Raw genomic sequence first — 16,308 nt, 5'->3', positions numbered from 1 at the left:
CTGTAAGGCAAGGACAAGCGCTGCCACGGAACGCTGATATCATGGATGAGGTGTACATCGAAGGTGAGTTTTTCCCTTCCCGGCATATCATGTTTAGTGTTGACAGGTATAGTAAATATGTACCAGTAACGAACGCATACATGTGTACAAGGCACAAAATAAGTAGTTACCTTGCCCATGCATTGTGGCCTCTATGTCCGTTGAAATTATTTGTGTTCAATCACAGTTAATGCTCTAAAGCAAAGGGCAATATATAACGGGTTCTATAAGTTCTAATTGATATCAGATTCCAGAAGGCTGTGCCTAAGGTCACATGTTAGTAAAGTCGCAGTTGCGACTGTTAGTGATGCGCTGATCACATATTGTCGCGTTGCAAATAAAGTTTATAAACTTTATTTGATGCATTCGAGTTTAAGCCATAAATACCATTAGGAACGCTCGGCGCAGAGCACGTCGCAATGATTGAGAAGCTTCGCGCTTGTTTGCGATGATTTTGTTACGATTAAGCGCCAGGCGCGAATAGTGCCGCTTATTGGACAGCTTACTGGAACTGGAATCTTCACTGCAAGACGTTGACGGCCAGATTTATACGGTGAGCTTCGTATTCCTGCAGCGTTGCTCAAGAGATGTCATCCTTGGTATGGACTTTTTAAGCGTCATCGACAGATCCGAGTCGATAACACTATCCTCAGACAAAGAACTACCACCCCACACGCCGCCAGGAAAGCACGCCTTGAATGTGCAGGAAGACCAGGTCATCATTCCCTCTCGATCCAGTGGCATCATTTCCGTTGGCACTCACAAATCAGCAGACCTGGAAGTTATCATTGAAGGCGACCAGCACCATTAGCGCGATTAACCGCAAGAGGAATAGCCGAGCTGCAGAGAGAGAAAGCAACAGTGAGGCTCACAAATTTCAGCAAAGAGTACACGCACGTGAACAAAGGCACGACGGCCACCTACATTGAAGAAATTGGGAAAACCGCCAATCTTTTCGCCCTCACCGTTTCCTCCGAGCGTACTTCCACGAACCAAGCTTCTGAACCAGCTTTCGACGTCAATCCCACCCTTCCGAAGCATAAGCAAGTACAGCTGAGAACCCTGCTGTTGCAATACATGGACTGCTTTTCATCGTCGTCAAGAAATCGGAAGCCCCTGCCGCAAAACGTTGCATTATTACAGAGAAAAGTGCCAGACCACTCCGTCAGAGCCTGTAGAGAGTTTCGACGCGAGAACGTGACGTGGAAAAGAAACAAGTCGACGAAATGCTACGCGACGACACCATCCAGCCATCCCAGAGTGCGTGCGTCACCTGTGATGCAAGTGACAAAGAAGGACAGAAACTTACGCGTCTGCGTCGATTATCGCTTCCTGAACAAGATCACCAAAAAGGACGTGTACCCTCTCCCATTGATAGACGACGCCCCTGATCCACTCCACAATGCGACGTACTTTTCTTCGATGGACCTCAAGACCGGCTAGTGGCAAATTGAAGTCGACGAAAGAGACCGAGAGAAAGCTGCCTTTATAACACCAGACGGCTTCTTCGAGTTCATGGTCATGCCGTTTGGCCTTTTCTCGGCACTTGCAACTTTCCGACACGTTATGGATACAGTATTGGCAGGGTTGAAGTGGCAGGCTTTCCTCGTGTACTTGGACGACGTCATTGTGTTTGCGTCAAACTTCGACGAACACCATGGGCGCCTTGACGTTGTACATCAAGCACTCAAGACCTCTGGCCTCACCTTGAAGCCTGAAAAGTGCCGCTTTGCATACGAGAAGGTACTGTTCTTGGGTCACGTGATCAGCAAGTCCAGAGTGCGCCCAGACCCGTTGAAAACAGCTGTCATAGCTGGCTTCCCGCCACCCACTGACAAGAAGGCCGTATGCCAATTTCTCGGCTTGTGTGCATATTACGGACGCTTGGTCAATGACTTTTCACGGATCACCGAGCCACTAACGCAACTCACGTAGACCGACGTCACATTCACGTGGAAACGGCGCAAGTTTAAGCATCTCAAGAATTGAAACGACGCCTGCAGGTGCCTCCGACACTTGCGAAGCTTCGACGAATAAGCGATACTGAAATCCGCATTGACGCAAGCAGCGTAGGACTCGGCGCCGTCCTTGTGCAGAAGACGGACGGACTGGAAAGGGTTATCAGTTATGCAGCCGGACGCTATCCAAGGCAGAAGCCAACTACTCCACAACAGAAAAGGAGTGTCTGGACATCATGTGGGCTATGTCGATGTTTCGCCCCTACCTCTACGGCATATCCTAGCAAAGTTGTGAGCGACGACCACGCCTTGTGTTAGCTAGCTAACTTGATGGACCCTTCAGGTCGTCTCGCACGGTGTAGTCGGAGGCTTCTAGAATTCGATATTCCCGTCCTTTACAAGTCCGGAAGAAAGCACTATGACGCGGACTGCCTGTCTCGTGCCCCCGTCGACCCACCGCCGCAGGGCGATCAGGATGACTATTTCTTCGGAACCGTAGGTGTCCGACGACTTTCGCCGAACGACAACGAACCGACGCGGAACTCACGGGCCTTATGGAATACCCCGAGGGTAGTACCGCCGTTGTTCCGAAGGTATTCACGCCCGGACTGGCGTCGTTTTTCCTCCAAAACGGCCTTCTAAAGAACTTCTCGCCATTTCGAGCCAACTATACTCGGGGACAACTTTCTGTGGCAATGAAGGGAAAGCTACGGAGGGCGGAGCTAACTGCTCTGTGTTACTGCGCCAAAGTAGTCCCCGATGAACTTGTTTCGGTTTCAGTTTCGGCGTCACAGATGCGTATTTCCTGCAGTTCATTTCTTCGTATGTGCTTCTTGGTTGATTGCGTTGAACCACGATTACCCAGCGTGCAGGCATATTGGCGTTTCGTTCCCTACGCTTAATTTGTCTGTGCCATTCTGTGTCCTCCACAAATGACGTGGATATTTTCAGCGCTGCAGTTTTTGGACATGCACTGATATGTAAACTCATCTAGAGCTGAAAACTGACGCGTGTCACGTGCTTACATAGCGCGGGCGCGGTATACCGAAGAGCAGCTCGCACATCTTGCGGCGCGAAGTGAAATTCAGTTTAGATCGCGTTGAGTTACGCCGGCGTCAAAAGGCATCAGTGGCCCACTGCCCCCTCGCTCCGTGGCTCAGAAAACGTATAGCGGCGACCTCGCGCCGCTGCAGAACTCACGAATCCTGTGCTCAATCCCAACCGCTTCCCGTGTCCGTCTCCTTCATTAAAACCGTACCGGCATGCGGTCATTTCTCACGATACTGCATGGCGCCGGTTATGTGGGCCTCAGGATAGCAATCGTAGATTGCACTTGTTAGGTTACTTACTTAGAACAGGAAGGCGTGTAAACCCCTGCACGTCTGTAAAATGTCATGCTTTCTGAACATCCACACAATTAGCGCTGGTTCTAAAGTTCAAAAATAAATGGTCACCTACCATTTCGCCAGCAATAATTGGTTCCTGACATCGTAAAGCACATTTCATTAGCTAACTTTGTCCAACGCCAACATTCTGAACCATACTCATGCCTGGTAATTATACCATCCCTCTTCCCTCCACATTACAATTTCAATTTTCGTGGCTGTGGCCGGTATTCACACACACTATACCTGAACCAGCAAGGAAATCCTTGAACACACAGGGCTACCACGGCCTGTTGCTGACAGTTTTAAATCTGGACACGGCGAGTATTTGTCAGGAGGAATAAATTGTGCCACGTGAAAAATTGCAGCAGCTAAAACAAGGTGTTTTGTTATATTTCCTGCATAATCAGCTGGCTAAAATCTAAAAGTCGCTCAAGTAGTAATGCACACACACACGCACACCAGTCACAGGAATAAACCTTTAATACTGTGTCCCCTTCTTTCAAACTAACTTAATATATCAAAGCCAGCTAGCAGTGTATTTTCAACGAAACATTTATGACTCCGTGAGCACTTATATGGAGTACCTGACAATAATGTACAGTAAAAACTACATGAAGACACGCACATTACTGCGCGTATTTCCTTAAGACTTCGTCATTTGGCCCTGTAAAAACGCACTTGAAAAAGCATTTGTGCTCAACGTGCCCATTTGCTTCAGCAATTAACATGTGCAATCAAAGAGACCAACAAAACATGAGCAAGTGGATACTAATTATTATCCACGTACGTAGTGTACGTAGCCAGATGAGTGAAAAAGTTACAAATGATGAGACAATGCATTTCTGGAAGTCACTTCCATCTCCCAGCTCTTGAGCTATGATTCATCCAGTCTTGTAACTTCATCCACCCGTAACAGCTATTTGAAAATGCTGTTTACATTTTGGGCATCAAAAAGGAATACATAGCATCTCACAAACAATCAGCATCACATGAGCCAGCGCACACCGGGTTCACCAGAGTTCCTCTATACCACTCAATTCACTGTCACTACTGTCACTGCAGCTGCTGGAGTCAGATCCCAGAGTAATTATGATGCTGTCGAGCGTGCTTTCGATTGCACCATCCTGCTCCCAGGCCTCCACTTCAAGACGCACCACGTGAGCGCAGTCGCGGGCCCAGTTTTCTGGAGTCACAAGGGCAATGGCTTCGTCCAGAAGTTCTTCGACTCCTTCAAGTAGAATACATCGCTACGAGATGGGACGAAGAAAGGGCACAAACACGGCGCTGACTATCAACCAAATGTGCTTTTGTTCCACCAGTCCGCATATTTTTTTCTACTTGAAGTCATGCACCAACCAGCCCAAATCCGTACCCTACTGCAGTTCATCTTCGACTCCAGCAAGAGTGAACGACCTATTGTTGGCTGCAATATACCCCTTGACCTGGCTCCATACCATTTCAATAGGGTTGAATTCACAATGGTAATGAGGAAGCCGAACAATGTCATGACCAGCAGCCTTGGCCGGGGCATCAATCCGGTATCCAGAAAAACGGTGCTTGTTTTGGTTAACCAGCTGAATTAGCTCGGGCTTCAACTGGTCATTAGACCACGGGATGTTTTTTTGAGTCAACCAAGACTGTATCTCTGCCATGCGCGACGACGTCGAAGGCAACTTTTCGAGCTGAACACTTTGGTATGGAGCACTGTCCATGACAATTATGCTCCGTGGCTCAATGTTTGGTAAAAGTTGCTCTTTGAACCATCTCTCAAAGCGTGGGCCATCCATTTCATTGTGGTAGTCACTGGTAACACTCTTTTTTGCCCGGAAAACGAGAGATGCCCTATCCACGAAGTCGTTTTCGCTTCCAGCATGGAAAACAATGAGCCGACCACCTTTGCCGCTCGGTGTTCGAAGCCCACTTGTGAGACCCTTGCGGAAGGCGTCCTCGCGTGACGACACAGTGGCGTCCTTCCACACCTTTTCCTTGGTGTGCCCAGCATTCACCCAAGTCTCGTCAAGGTAGAATATAGCCCTGCGAAAGCAAGGGAAAAATGTGGCCAGGTTTCTGTTTTTAACGAGAGGGGTCAATTGAGACAGAAAAAATTTATGATGTGCATCTAATATCATTCTACTGGGCAGGCAGATATTTCCAGTTTTGGGTGGTACTGGAAAATACAAAAATAAAAAAATGTTCGCAGAAGGTACGTACTCACATGAATAACAAATACCTTCATTCAGAGCTATCCTATACTTCATTAGAGCACGTCGATACGTACTTGTGCCTTCGCTTGCCTAACCAGAATAACAGGCAAAATACAAATAAGAGCCAGAGATGCAGAAGCAAGCCATAAAAAATACAAATCAAGATGAACGGCAACATGTATGAGGACGGGTGAATTAAAAATAAATATTTGGCGGTACGAGAACCTTCCATGATTATTTCCTCGTCCTACTCTTTCAACTCTGAATTTTTACATGCGGCATTTGTGTTTTAATTGACATCGTTGACATTTACATCTCTGTCCAACAAATCGAAGCAGTAACTGTACGTACCGTTTCTCCATTCGCATTTCTCGAATGGTCCGCAGATATTTCCGCCTCCACACGATGATGTCGTCCCTTTCCAGCAGTGCACACTTACGTTTTCGCTTCCGAAATTCAAATCCAATGTCATTCAGAAGCCTGCGCATCGTTCTGACACTCAGCTGCTTCGGTAGCCCCATGTCGGTGTAGCCGATTACCTCGCTGAGGATATTTTCTGCCGTTGGCGCCTCGTTGCGAATGTAGTAGTGATGTACTTTCCGGCGAAGAGCAGACAGGGTAAAACTATCGTACCGCTGCACTCTTGTCTTTCCAGTAACTTTTGCTGGTGATTCAGCGGTGAAACGAAGCCTTTTACGCTTCGTGGACTTCAGGGTACCCTTTAAAACATCCGCCTTGAGCCGTGCGACAGTACGCTCGCTCACGCCGGTAAGCTGGCTAACCGAACGAAACACGGAAGCGAAGGAGAGTCCCGGTTGCGTCAGTCTCACTTGGGCGTACACGTTGCAGATCACTTGCTTGGTTTGTTTCGACAGCTTTTGGTACTCAAGCTTCTTGAATATCCTGGGCGGCGAGCCAATTGGCCAGCAGCCGGACGAAGAAGGCACAGGCGACGTGGAGGCCATTTTTTCTTCTGAAGGATGATGGTGAAGGAAGAGAGCCAATGCGACGCCAGTGGGGAACGCGGCAACTAAAGAAACCCCGAAAATGTCAAATATAACGCTATTTCACATAATATCACTAATAATGTCCTGGCATTATCAATTAGCAGCTAAAAGTTATAACTGCACATTTTTAAATAATTAGGTTACGCAAAAAACCTTTTTTTTCTGGAACTACTTTCAGCTGCGCAGCGACACTGACGAAACGGCGTGGTTCGGCTCTATAGCCTTGACTGCATTGCCACAGAAAGTTGTCCCCGAGTATAGCTTCTTGTGGTGCCTTCAGCATTGCGACCAGAAGTCCTCGAGGCTCTACACGACGACCCCGCGGCCCTCAGTGTTTCCCGCACGCTCGCCAGAATACAGGAAACGTACTATTGGCCGCGCCTTGCCGCAGACGTCGCTCGCTACGTAGACCTGCCGAGACTTTCAGCGACGCAAGACACCACGGACGAGGCCGGTCGGACTTTTGCAGCCTATCGAGCCACCTCGACGACCGTTCTAGCAAATCGGGATGGACTTATTGGAGCCGTTCTCGGTGTCGAATTCCGCAAACAAATGAATTGTCGTAGCCACCGACTACCTTACTCGCTACGCAGACACAAGGGCCCTGCCCAAAGACAGTGCTGTTGAGGTAGCCAAGTTTTTCGTTGAGAACGTCGTCCTGCGTCACGGCGCCCCAGAGGTCATCATTACTGTACAGAGGTATGGCCTTTACTGCGGAGCTCACCCAGGGAATCTGGTGATACAGGAGACAAGTCACCGCCGGACCACCGCCTACTACCCACAGACCAATGACCTCACCGACCGTCTAAATAAGACCATCGCCGACGTGCTGGCCATGTACGTCGACGTCGAGCACAAGACTTGGATGTCGTCCTTCGTATGTGACCTTCGCATACAACGCAGCCGCACAAGAAGCGACGCAGGTGACGCCTTACAAGTTGGTTTACGGGAGGAGCCCTGCAACGACGCTCAACGCAATGCTACTAACTGCCATCGACGAAGATTATCTCGACGTCGCCGCTTGTTGGCAACGCGCCGAAGAAGCTCACCAGCCCGCCCGGCTGCGCATCGAGAACCAGCAGAGTGTCGACAGCCATCACTATACCCTTCGACGACGCCACATGAAGTACCGACCCGGTGACCACGTGTGGGTCTGGACGTCGATGCGCCGACGGGGACTTAGCGAGAAGCTTCTTCGACGATACTTCGGGCCATACAAATTGCTCCTACGTCTCGTCGCCCTAGACTACGAGGTCATCCCTGGCGGCAACTCTCAACTACGCCGCGCACGATCTGAAGTCGTCCATGTCGTGCGCATTAAGCCGTTTTTTCAGCGTTAGCGAACCTGCGGACTGTACTTCTTACTTCATTATTGCACGTTATTTCTGTATCCACTTCAATCACTCGGTAATCATCGGGACGATGCCTTTTCAGAGGAGGGCAATACCATACGCGCCCTTTCTTTCTATGTTTTACGTTACCGCCACCTTACACATGTTACTACAAGCTTGCGCAAGCTGCTTCAGAATGTCTGGGAACGTTTCACATTGTAGTAGATCTAAGATTGTCAAGATTATTCCAGAGCTTGAGCGACCACCAGCGATAAGGCTCGAATATTCGATGCCGCATGCATGTATAAATGCCGACGAGTCTTGCCGCGGTTCAGTTTTTCAACGGCGCACGCTCTGTTCGCCGCTATCAGTGTACAGTGTGTATTCTGTAGTTTGATTTTCATTTCCCGGCCACAAGTTCGGCCAAATAAAGAGCTTCATCTTGGACACGCCGACTGCTACCTTCGTCGACGTCACAGCCCCGTGAGAATATAGCATTACCGGGTAGTAAAGAAAAGCACCGTTTCCCTCATACACCCTATGAGTTCAGTTTGCGTAATCTTTTGGGACAGGCAGTGCTCCTCGTATGCCTTTGTGTTACAAGTTTTCTTAAGATGCCTCAAAATCTAGGAGGAGTTGATTGGAGATCAGTTCATCAATACCCTTCTCGATAGGCTACTTTCTTCGTGAAGAACGATCCCTTATTTTACCATTCGCCTGGCGTTACAGTAACAGAGCAAAGTCAAATTAACTCAACGCGGGGGCCACCTGAAAAGAGCATTTTTCCGACACAGACCAGGGTCAAACCGTGGCTTTACCTTTGCCGGGTATTCGTTTTAAAGACGATCGTCTTTCTTGGGATACTTAAACAGAGAAATTTTGGTCGGTCTTTCTGTCGTTCTGTTTGTCGGCACGTCACTCGATTCAGCCACTCGGCCAAAGTTGAACCACTTGCCCAAGGGCCAGCCATCTTGAACGGCTGACTAGGTTCATACTTGTGTACATTGTCAATCAAAAAGCAAACATTACGCATATCTGAGGCGCAACATCACTAGCTAAGTATGAAGTGGTGTGTTGCTTTAATAGAAAATGCATACATACCTAATTCTAAAGACCGTAGTTTCTTAAGCTGCGCTGAAAATGCGACTGCGCTGAAACTTGCCTTCCTCCGTGCACTTTGCACGAGCTCATTGATGTGTTTCGGTTTCGGTTCTGTATTGCACTGTACGAATGCCATGGGGCGCGGCTGTGGCATTCCTGTTTTACCCAGGCGACGTGTAAATAAAAGAGTCTGTGGAGAGTACTCGTTGAGTGCGGACGTTTCTTCTGCTTCAGCGCTTCGCGCCAAACCGCGTGTTCGGGCTGGCTGGCGTCCCCGCCGGTCACTTTGGTCACCGCCGGTCTTCGCCTGCTGCTGCGTCGGGACTACCAGCCCGCAACACAGCACTCATGTTTCCCGACGTATTGCCAGATGGCGTCCATATCTCACGCAGCGCCTCTTCTATCGTCTTTAGACGATAGTTGCAGCGAAGCACGCAGATACGCGGCCAATTTTTTATCCTCTATGACGTGAACTAAGAACCGTCACGGTTGTTTCGTCTTTCTGCTCGAGCAACGCACTGCTACTGTCGACAATAGAGGATGAGACCTTCTTAGATATTTCTTTTTGTTTAAGTGCGGCGCGCGCAGTGACCCCTCTGCGTCTGTGGCCTGCCACAGGGGCGTCTTGCGAGAGGTGTGCCCGGCGTTCATTTTCATTTTTTCGTTCCACATCACGATTTCGACAGAAAGGGGCCACTTTGTCGCGCGCTCATCAGGGGCAGTTTTCAAAGTGAAAGAAAATGTACGAGCGTTGCGTGATAGAAAGCGCGCTGAATCTCCTCCGAGATCTGCGTATCACCAGCGGTAAAATTTGTATACAAATATCGCGCCGTTATTTCGCCGTCACATGCATGGCGCGTGGTTCAGTTTCGTTCGAATACGCGGTCGTGACTTCGGCGTTTCGCGCAAAGTCGCGCAAAAAAGCTTGGTACAGCGATGTGCGGGCGCGTCGCCGCTCGGCCACCCCATAAACCGACAAGTGTACATTCGAGATGCGCAGCTTCCGCCTCAGAGGTAGGCATTTTTTTAAGACGCCCAACGACTCCCTGGACAACATCGGGCGAAGGTGGGCTACGCACTATCGAGCGGAGGTTGCACGCGATATTTCCATCGGTCGGCGTGGCTTAGCTGCTGCGCAAGCGCGGCTTCGCTAGGTGGGGCGGCATGTGGTCGCATAAAGACGTGACGCCTGCATCTCTCACTCCCTAGTTCTTTCTCTCTCTTTTGCTAATGTTCTCTATGTTTCATTCTGCATTAATTTCTCTATTTCTATCTTTCGTATTCATTCTGTGGTACGCTTACTTTCTCCCCTCCTGCTTTCCCTTCTCCTCACCATCACATCTCTCCTCGTCATCCTCGATTCCCTTTCCCTCCCCTTGCTACAATATCATGTACAAGGCTGTGCTATGCTATTCTGGCGTGCCTGGATAGCCGAAGCATGGCCCGGCTTATCGAGGTAGCAAAAACAAAAGAGTATGTTCCTTCGTGGTTGGCTAGGGTTGAACCCTGCTTAATATTAAGGAATTTTAAATCACAATACTGTTAATGCAGCACTGACGACGGATGTGTGTGTGCAGGTTTCTTGTGTCTTGTAACATAATTGTGTTGTCCCCGTTTGTGTGACAAGGAATAGGAATACGATAAGCCCCTAGGTCGCTCTAGTTGGCCGAACGTCGTTACGCTTCGGGGTCCCCCATGGCGCAGCACATGATTCGGACTTGAGGCGGGATCGAACCTGAGCCTTCGGCGTGGCAAGCAGGTGTTCTTACTGCTTGTCACGCCTGTTGTTTCTCTGGCGCCGTCCACTTCGTCCGTTTCGCACTTCACCTTCAACTGGTAACCATGCTTCACCAATTAGACCAAACTTACGCACTACCCTACCACAGATCCCGCCAATGCTTGGAACTGCACCTAAAGTAACTTTCGTGCTTTACAAATATACGCGCACTGTGTGCAGGCGTCAGAGTGCGAGATGTAATGTCGCAGTAAAACGTGGTACAAGCATACATTGCCATTGGGCGTCACACCATGTGAATTGCATATCGAATTGGTGGTTAAAAGCCGGCTACCCATTACAGAACGCGCGCACATTACTGCGCGTATTCCCTTACAAACACGTAGTCGTTGCATCGCAACTTCAAAAAAGTATCACGCGCGTAGTTGCTGTTGGCTTAAAGCATACCACCGATTACAAGGGGCAGACACATTAGTGGGCGCATTCTCTTGAACACGCGTAGTTGGTACACTGTTGTCATGAAAGTGTTGTCGAAGAGGGAGGCGACCTTTACATTTACTATAGATATGTCGTGCATGTGTGTGTGTGTGTGTGTGTGCGCGCTTGGGGGGGGGGGTGTCGGCGGGGCTACTAAAGATAATGACAAGCGAAACAGAACACGATTAGGATGCGGTCGGGTATCGTAATCGTGTTGAACACTTATAGGCGAAGCTTAAGGGTTTCCCAATTTTAGATCTGTTAATAACACTCCACGCAATACATACCACTCATATAGTGTTTTATTCTTAGGCAATTTTGTGCATGGTCGTAGTTCTCTGGCAGAACACGCATGTGCCACGCAGAAGTCCTGGGTTCAGTTCCTACTCGAAGCGAAGCTTTTTTTTTGTCATTTCTTTATTTCTATCTATCTTAGATTTCCGCACACAGACAATGCTGATTTTCCGCTCACAACCAACGAAGCCGGCGCCGACACCACAGTTTATGCGAAATGAGCTCTTTAACGCCATCGTATTAAAAAATAGTCTCCATAAATCTTTGCGCAATGGTAGCGCAGAATCATTACGCGTAATTTGTCTTGCAAGACGGTCAATAAAAAAAAGAGTGATTGGTCTTAGTATAACGGCTGCTCTGAAGGAAAAGTAATAAATTATTTCACAATGAACATCATATGTGATCATACCTATATCATACATTCTTGCAGACCCATACACCGGCCTCAACGTCGCGAAGTCGCTGACCAACGTCGCTGCCTTTCAGGCTGAGCTCCATGAGGCCGTTACATGTATTCAGAACTCGGACTTCAGCGAGCTCTTTAAACCTGTTCAGCAAAGGAGGTACGTGACTATCAGTGCAGATGCTTTAGCACATCGAGAAATCTTGCAAAAGTTCTTGCGCGCTTGTCCTATCTGCTACATGCCTTATGAGTCAACAATGTTCGCTGGTGACGTTACCTGCAGTTACTGAATACTGCGGTAACTTCTCATCCATCGCGTCACCTGAAACCAATGTACCTTTTCTTCTAACGTGTTATCAATCCACATGCGTGTTTTCAGCGAGCCACGCTGCGAGACAGTGCCCTCATACATTGCGCGCACTCGGCTAAACATGTGTGGTCATCAGCATCATAGGTTCCTATAAAAGTTTGTGTGATGTACATCACCACCTCCGGGCATAGGTCGGGGAACTCACTCATGAGAAGGCTCCCTCAGGCTCACTCAGACTTAGATCGGGCCGTCTGAGTCTGAGTGTGTTCGGGTGAGTAATATTTTAGTGAGGTTGAACCTGAGTGAGTCCGGTTGAAGAAAACTTTAGTGAGTTTGAGTCCGAGTGAGCCCATTTAAGGAAAATATAGGTGAGCCTGAGTTCGTTTAGGCTCTAAGTGCAAAATATGTCTGTTGAGTGAGTCGGAGAGAGCTCCACCTATTGTTGCCGGTTCATACCGCCGGGTAAATGAATGCGCGAAGCAATGGCATAACAACGTAGCCAGGTATTTTTCCCGGGGTAAGGGCAGTAAATAGGGTGGGAAAGGTAGCCCGGGGAGTTCTTCCGCCTTCTTTTTACTAGCGAAGCATTTATTAGCAAAATATCAAGCCTTTTAACTGCGAAGCATTTACTATCTGGGTCATTCCACGCCAACTGTCCCAGTCGGGGCGCTCGACAAAAATCAATTTCTCTGAAAAAATCTGAGAAAATTACGCACATATAGACATTAGTTCTAGAGTGTTTTCGCAAAATATTTCGAGCGGCAAAATTTCGGGCACATGAGCGCTATTTGAACTTCTCGATATAGTGGAAAACCAGGTACGAAAGAAAAATTTGCCATAAATGGACTGTTTCACACATTCATTCGAAACTTGCTTTATTGTGTTTTTAGAGCATCGCGCTTTTATTATAGGACAGTTGCTTGGAGTTGCTTTATATTTTTCACTCATTAGCGCGTAGGTAAAATTAAGTAAATTGCAGCGTTTTCGAGAATCGTTTTACAAAAGACGATTAAAGACCAAATAGATAAATTATTTTTATAGAACTCTCCATAAAACATAATATCTTCTAAAACTGTTGGTTTGCCTCGGTATGGCACACAGGCTCTAAAATAAAATTTTAAATTTGGAAAAAACGCTACGTTGGCCTATGTTCAGACGTCTGTAGCACCCTAAGGTGGTACAAGAGAAAGTAAGCAGAAAAGCGCATACGATTGAGAATCATAACAACTTCGTCCACAGAAAGTTTAATCGAAGTAGTTTTTGTTTTAGTCAAGAAAAATTATTGAAGTTTAGTCCCACCATTGCATTATTTTGCTATGGGGGCAATTCAAACCGACTGAATTTGCTGCATAAAAAAGAGGTTGTGTATTCGTAGCGCATGGTTTTCAGTTTCTTTTGTTATTACTTTATAATATATATTACATATCAAGGAGATGATAAACAGAGGTAAAAATATAACAATACCATTGGCTTAGATGCCGCAGTTCCCCAATAATGAATCTGTTCACCTATGGTCTGTTCACCTACGTGACACGTGCTACCCGCCTTTTGCCTACGTCACACGTGACAGCGCAAACTGCAACAGAGCTGGTTGGTGTAGAATTTCTGAAGGTATGGAAATAGACATGGCGCCTTTAGAAGGATTAGATTCGAACCACGAAAGCGGTTTATCTCCAGGTCGAGAAAAGGACGAAACCATTTTGATCGAAGTGGAAGGGAACCACACCGAATTGGAGATGGTGCCGTGCAGAAACACGGATCCACCGAACCAGGATCCAACGATTTCGGTCTCTTTTGGCAGTGACCAAGCAACGATAATGTGGGTGGGAGATCCTCTTTCGGTTCTTTATCCCTCTTCGGAATGCTACCACAGTCCTTCAATGGCTGTTCCTCTCTTGTCCAATTAACAGCGTATAACGTTTGCTCAGGAGGATCTTCCACCCACATCATCGTCGCTTGGTCACTACCAAAAGAGACCGAATTCGTTGGATCCTGGTTCGGTGGCTCCGTGTTTCTGCACGTCATCATCTCCAATTCGGTGTTGTTCCCTTCCTCTTCGATCGAAATACTTTCGTCTTTTTCTCGACCCGCAGATAAACCGCTTTCGTGGTTCAAGTCTAATCCTTCTAAAGGAGTCATGTCTATTTCCGTACCTTCAGAAATTCTACACCTACTAGCTCTGTTGCAGTTTGCGCTGTCACGTCTGACGTAAGCAAAAGGTGGGTAGCACGTGTCACGTAGGTGAAAAGACTGTTCGCGTTCAGACAGGAAATACTGCCCATCAGCGATTGCATACAGGACCTTCTCTAGGAATTTTGCAGAATCCTCGAGTTCCTTGTCAAGTGCCTCGTCTTCAATAACGTCGATGATCTTTATATCCCACTGGCGGATCTCAGCTTCCTTGCTCTTCAAAACGGCGACTTGCCTGTTGACCTCGCGCGCCTCGGTGTCGGGGTTCCGCAGTAGTCCTGTCAGGAGCGTAATATTTCGTGAGACGCTGGCCCTGACTGTCCCACGCACCTTCCGAAGGCGCTCGGCCGAAGCCATCGTAGTCTGGGAGTGACCGTTCCCGGGTTTCGGCACGAAATATAAATAACGAGGACCCGTGGTTGTAGACGTTTTTACTGTTCAAGGGCTAGCTCCGAATCCCAATTCGTTCTCCTCCCTCCTTCCGTCTCTCGCACCACTCCTCGAGCCCATGCCCCACTTCTTTATTTTCAACACTCAGCTACCCTACATGGCGTCTCGCGAAATGGAACTTACGCCTTCAAGAATTTACCGTAACAATCGTCTGCAAGTCTTGCCGGAGCCACGCTGATGCCGATTGCCTTTCACACGCTCCACTTGCAATGACATCAAGCGATGATGATTCCGAATGCCGTTTTCTTTGCGCTGTCGGTGATTCTGACTCGGCCCAACAACAGCCGAAAAATTCAGAGGTTTAACAACTTATAAAATACCTCTAAGGACGCAGTTCGAGCCCTCCGCCGGTATTCGCGCGTTCAGGAACACTCTGTCTGCATAACATCCTCTACAAAAAGAACTTCAAACCTTATGCCACTGAACGCGTGCTCGTCGTTCCACCAGCGCTGCGTGCCGACATTTTATCTGCTTGCCACTATTAGCCTTCCTCCGGCCAATTGGGATACGCGCGTACCCTTGCCCAGATTCGCCATCACTACTGTTACCCAAAGCTCACCCGGGATGCAAAGCGTTATGTAAAAACGTGTAACGATTACCAGTGTCGTAAAGCCCCGCCATTCGCCCAGCTGGTTTCCTGAAGCCTGTTGCACCGCCATCACAGCCGTTTCAACAAATGGGCGTGGACATGCTCAGGCCCTTCCCGAAGTCTTATGACGGCAACCGCTGGTTCGTAGTCGCTACTGACCATTTGACGAAATACTGCGAAACAAAAGCCCTAGACGAGGTAGCGCCAGTGAGTTTGCGGACGTTTTCATGAACAACATCGTCCTCCGCCATGGAGCGCCAACAGTTGTCATCACTAACCCTGGAATAGCTTTTACCGCCCAAATGATGCAGGACGTCATGTGGCTTAGCCTAACCACTCATCGCAAAACTACCGCATGTCAACCACAAACCAATAGTCTTACGGAGAGATTAAATAACACACTCGTGGATATGCTATCGACGTACGTTGGCAACGACCACAAAACTAGGATGATGTTCTGCCATACATTACGTTGGCTTACAACATTGCGGTTCGAAAGACTACAGAGTTCACCCCTTTCCGGTTGCTTCACGGCCGTGCTCTTACCCGACAGGTGAGAGATTAGTGGAGTTTGTAGTGTGTAGGTGTGTGTGAAAATTCGCACCTACCGGAAAATGCCCAGCAAGGGCCACCATGCACCCGAGCATGCGCCCCCCTCCCGTTTTCCGGAGATGTGAAATAAGCGCCAGTGACCGAGCAAGCACCCCTCCCTCCCCTACCCCTCCTCCGCTGCGGCCACTTTTTTTCAAGATTAGCATCGTTTCTGTAAAAAGAACCACAAGAATGAGTACACTGAATGCGTATATAATGTTGTTTATCAAATGCCGTTGTC

The 16,308-nt window shown here is 48.2% G+C and overlaps 1 protein-coding gene across 1 annotated transcript; it reads right to left on the bottom strand.

Moving 5' to 3' along the window:
• Positions 1-4,758: 4,758 nt before the first annotated feature.
• LOC125759486 (uncharacterized) lies at positions 4,759-14,794 on the bottom strand. Its single transcript, XM_049418334.1, has 2 exons — positions 14,544-14,794; positions 4,759-5,419 (listed from the first exon to the last, which is right to left on the bottom strand). The coding sequence occupies exons 1-2, from the start codon at positions 14,792-14,794 to the stop codon at positions 4,759-4,761; spliced, it is 912 nt and encodes a 303-aa protein (XP_049274291.1).
• Positions 14,795-16,308: the final 1,514 nt, after the last annotated feature.

Source organism: Rhipicephalus sanguineus, chromosome 8 (genome assembly GCF_013339695.2).
Source record: "Rhipicephalus sanguineus isolate Rsan-2018 chromosome 8, BIME_Rsan_1.4, whole genome shotgun sequence".
NCBI lineage: Eukaryota > Metazoa > Arthropoda > Arachnida > Ixodida > Ixodidae > Rhipicephalus > Rhipicephalus sanguineus.
Note: the sequence above shows the minus strand (reverse complement) of the source record. Positions and strands in the feature narration are given on the sequence as shown.

Bases quoted from the DNA above. Each gene is read 5' to 3' on its own strand.
- LOC125759486 (XM_049418334.1), bottom strand. From the start codon at position 14,794: ATGGCTTCGGCCGAGCGCCTTCGGAAGGTGCGTGGGACAGTCAGGGCC. The intron at 5,420-14,543 runs GTATGCAATCGC...TTGCTTTCGCAG, and splicing joins AAATTCCTAGAGAAGGTCCT to GGCTATATTCTACCTTGACG.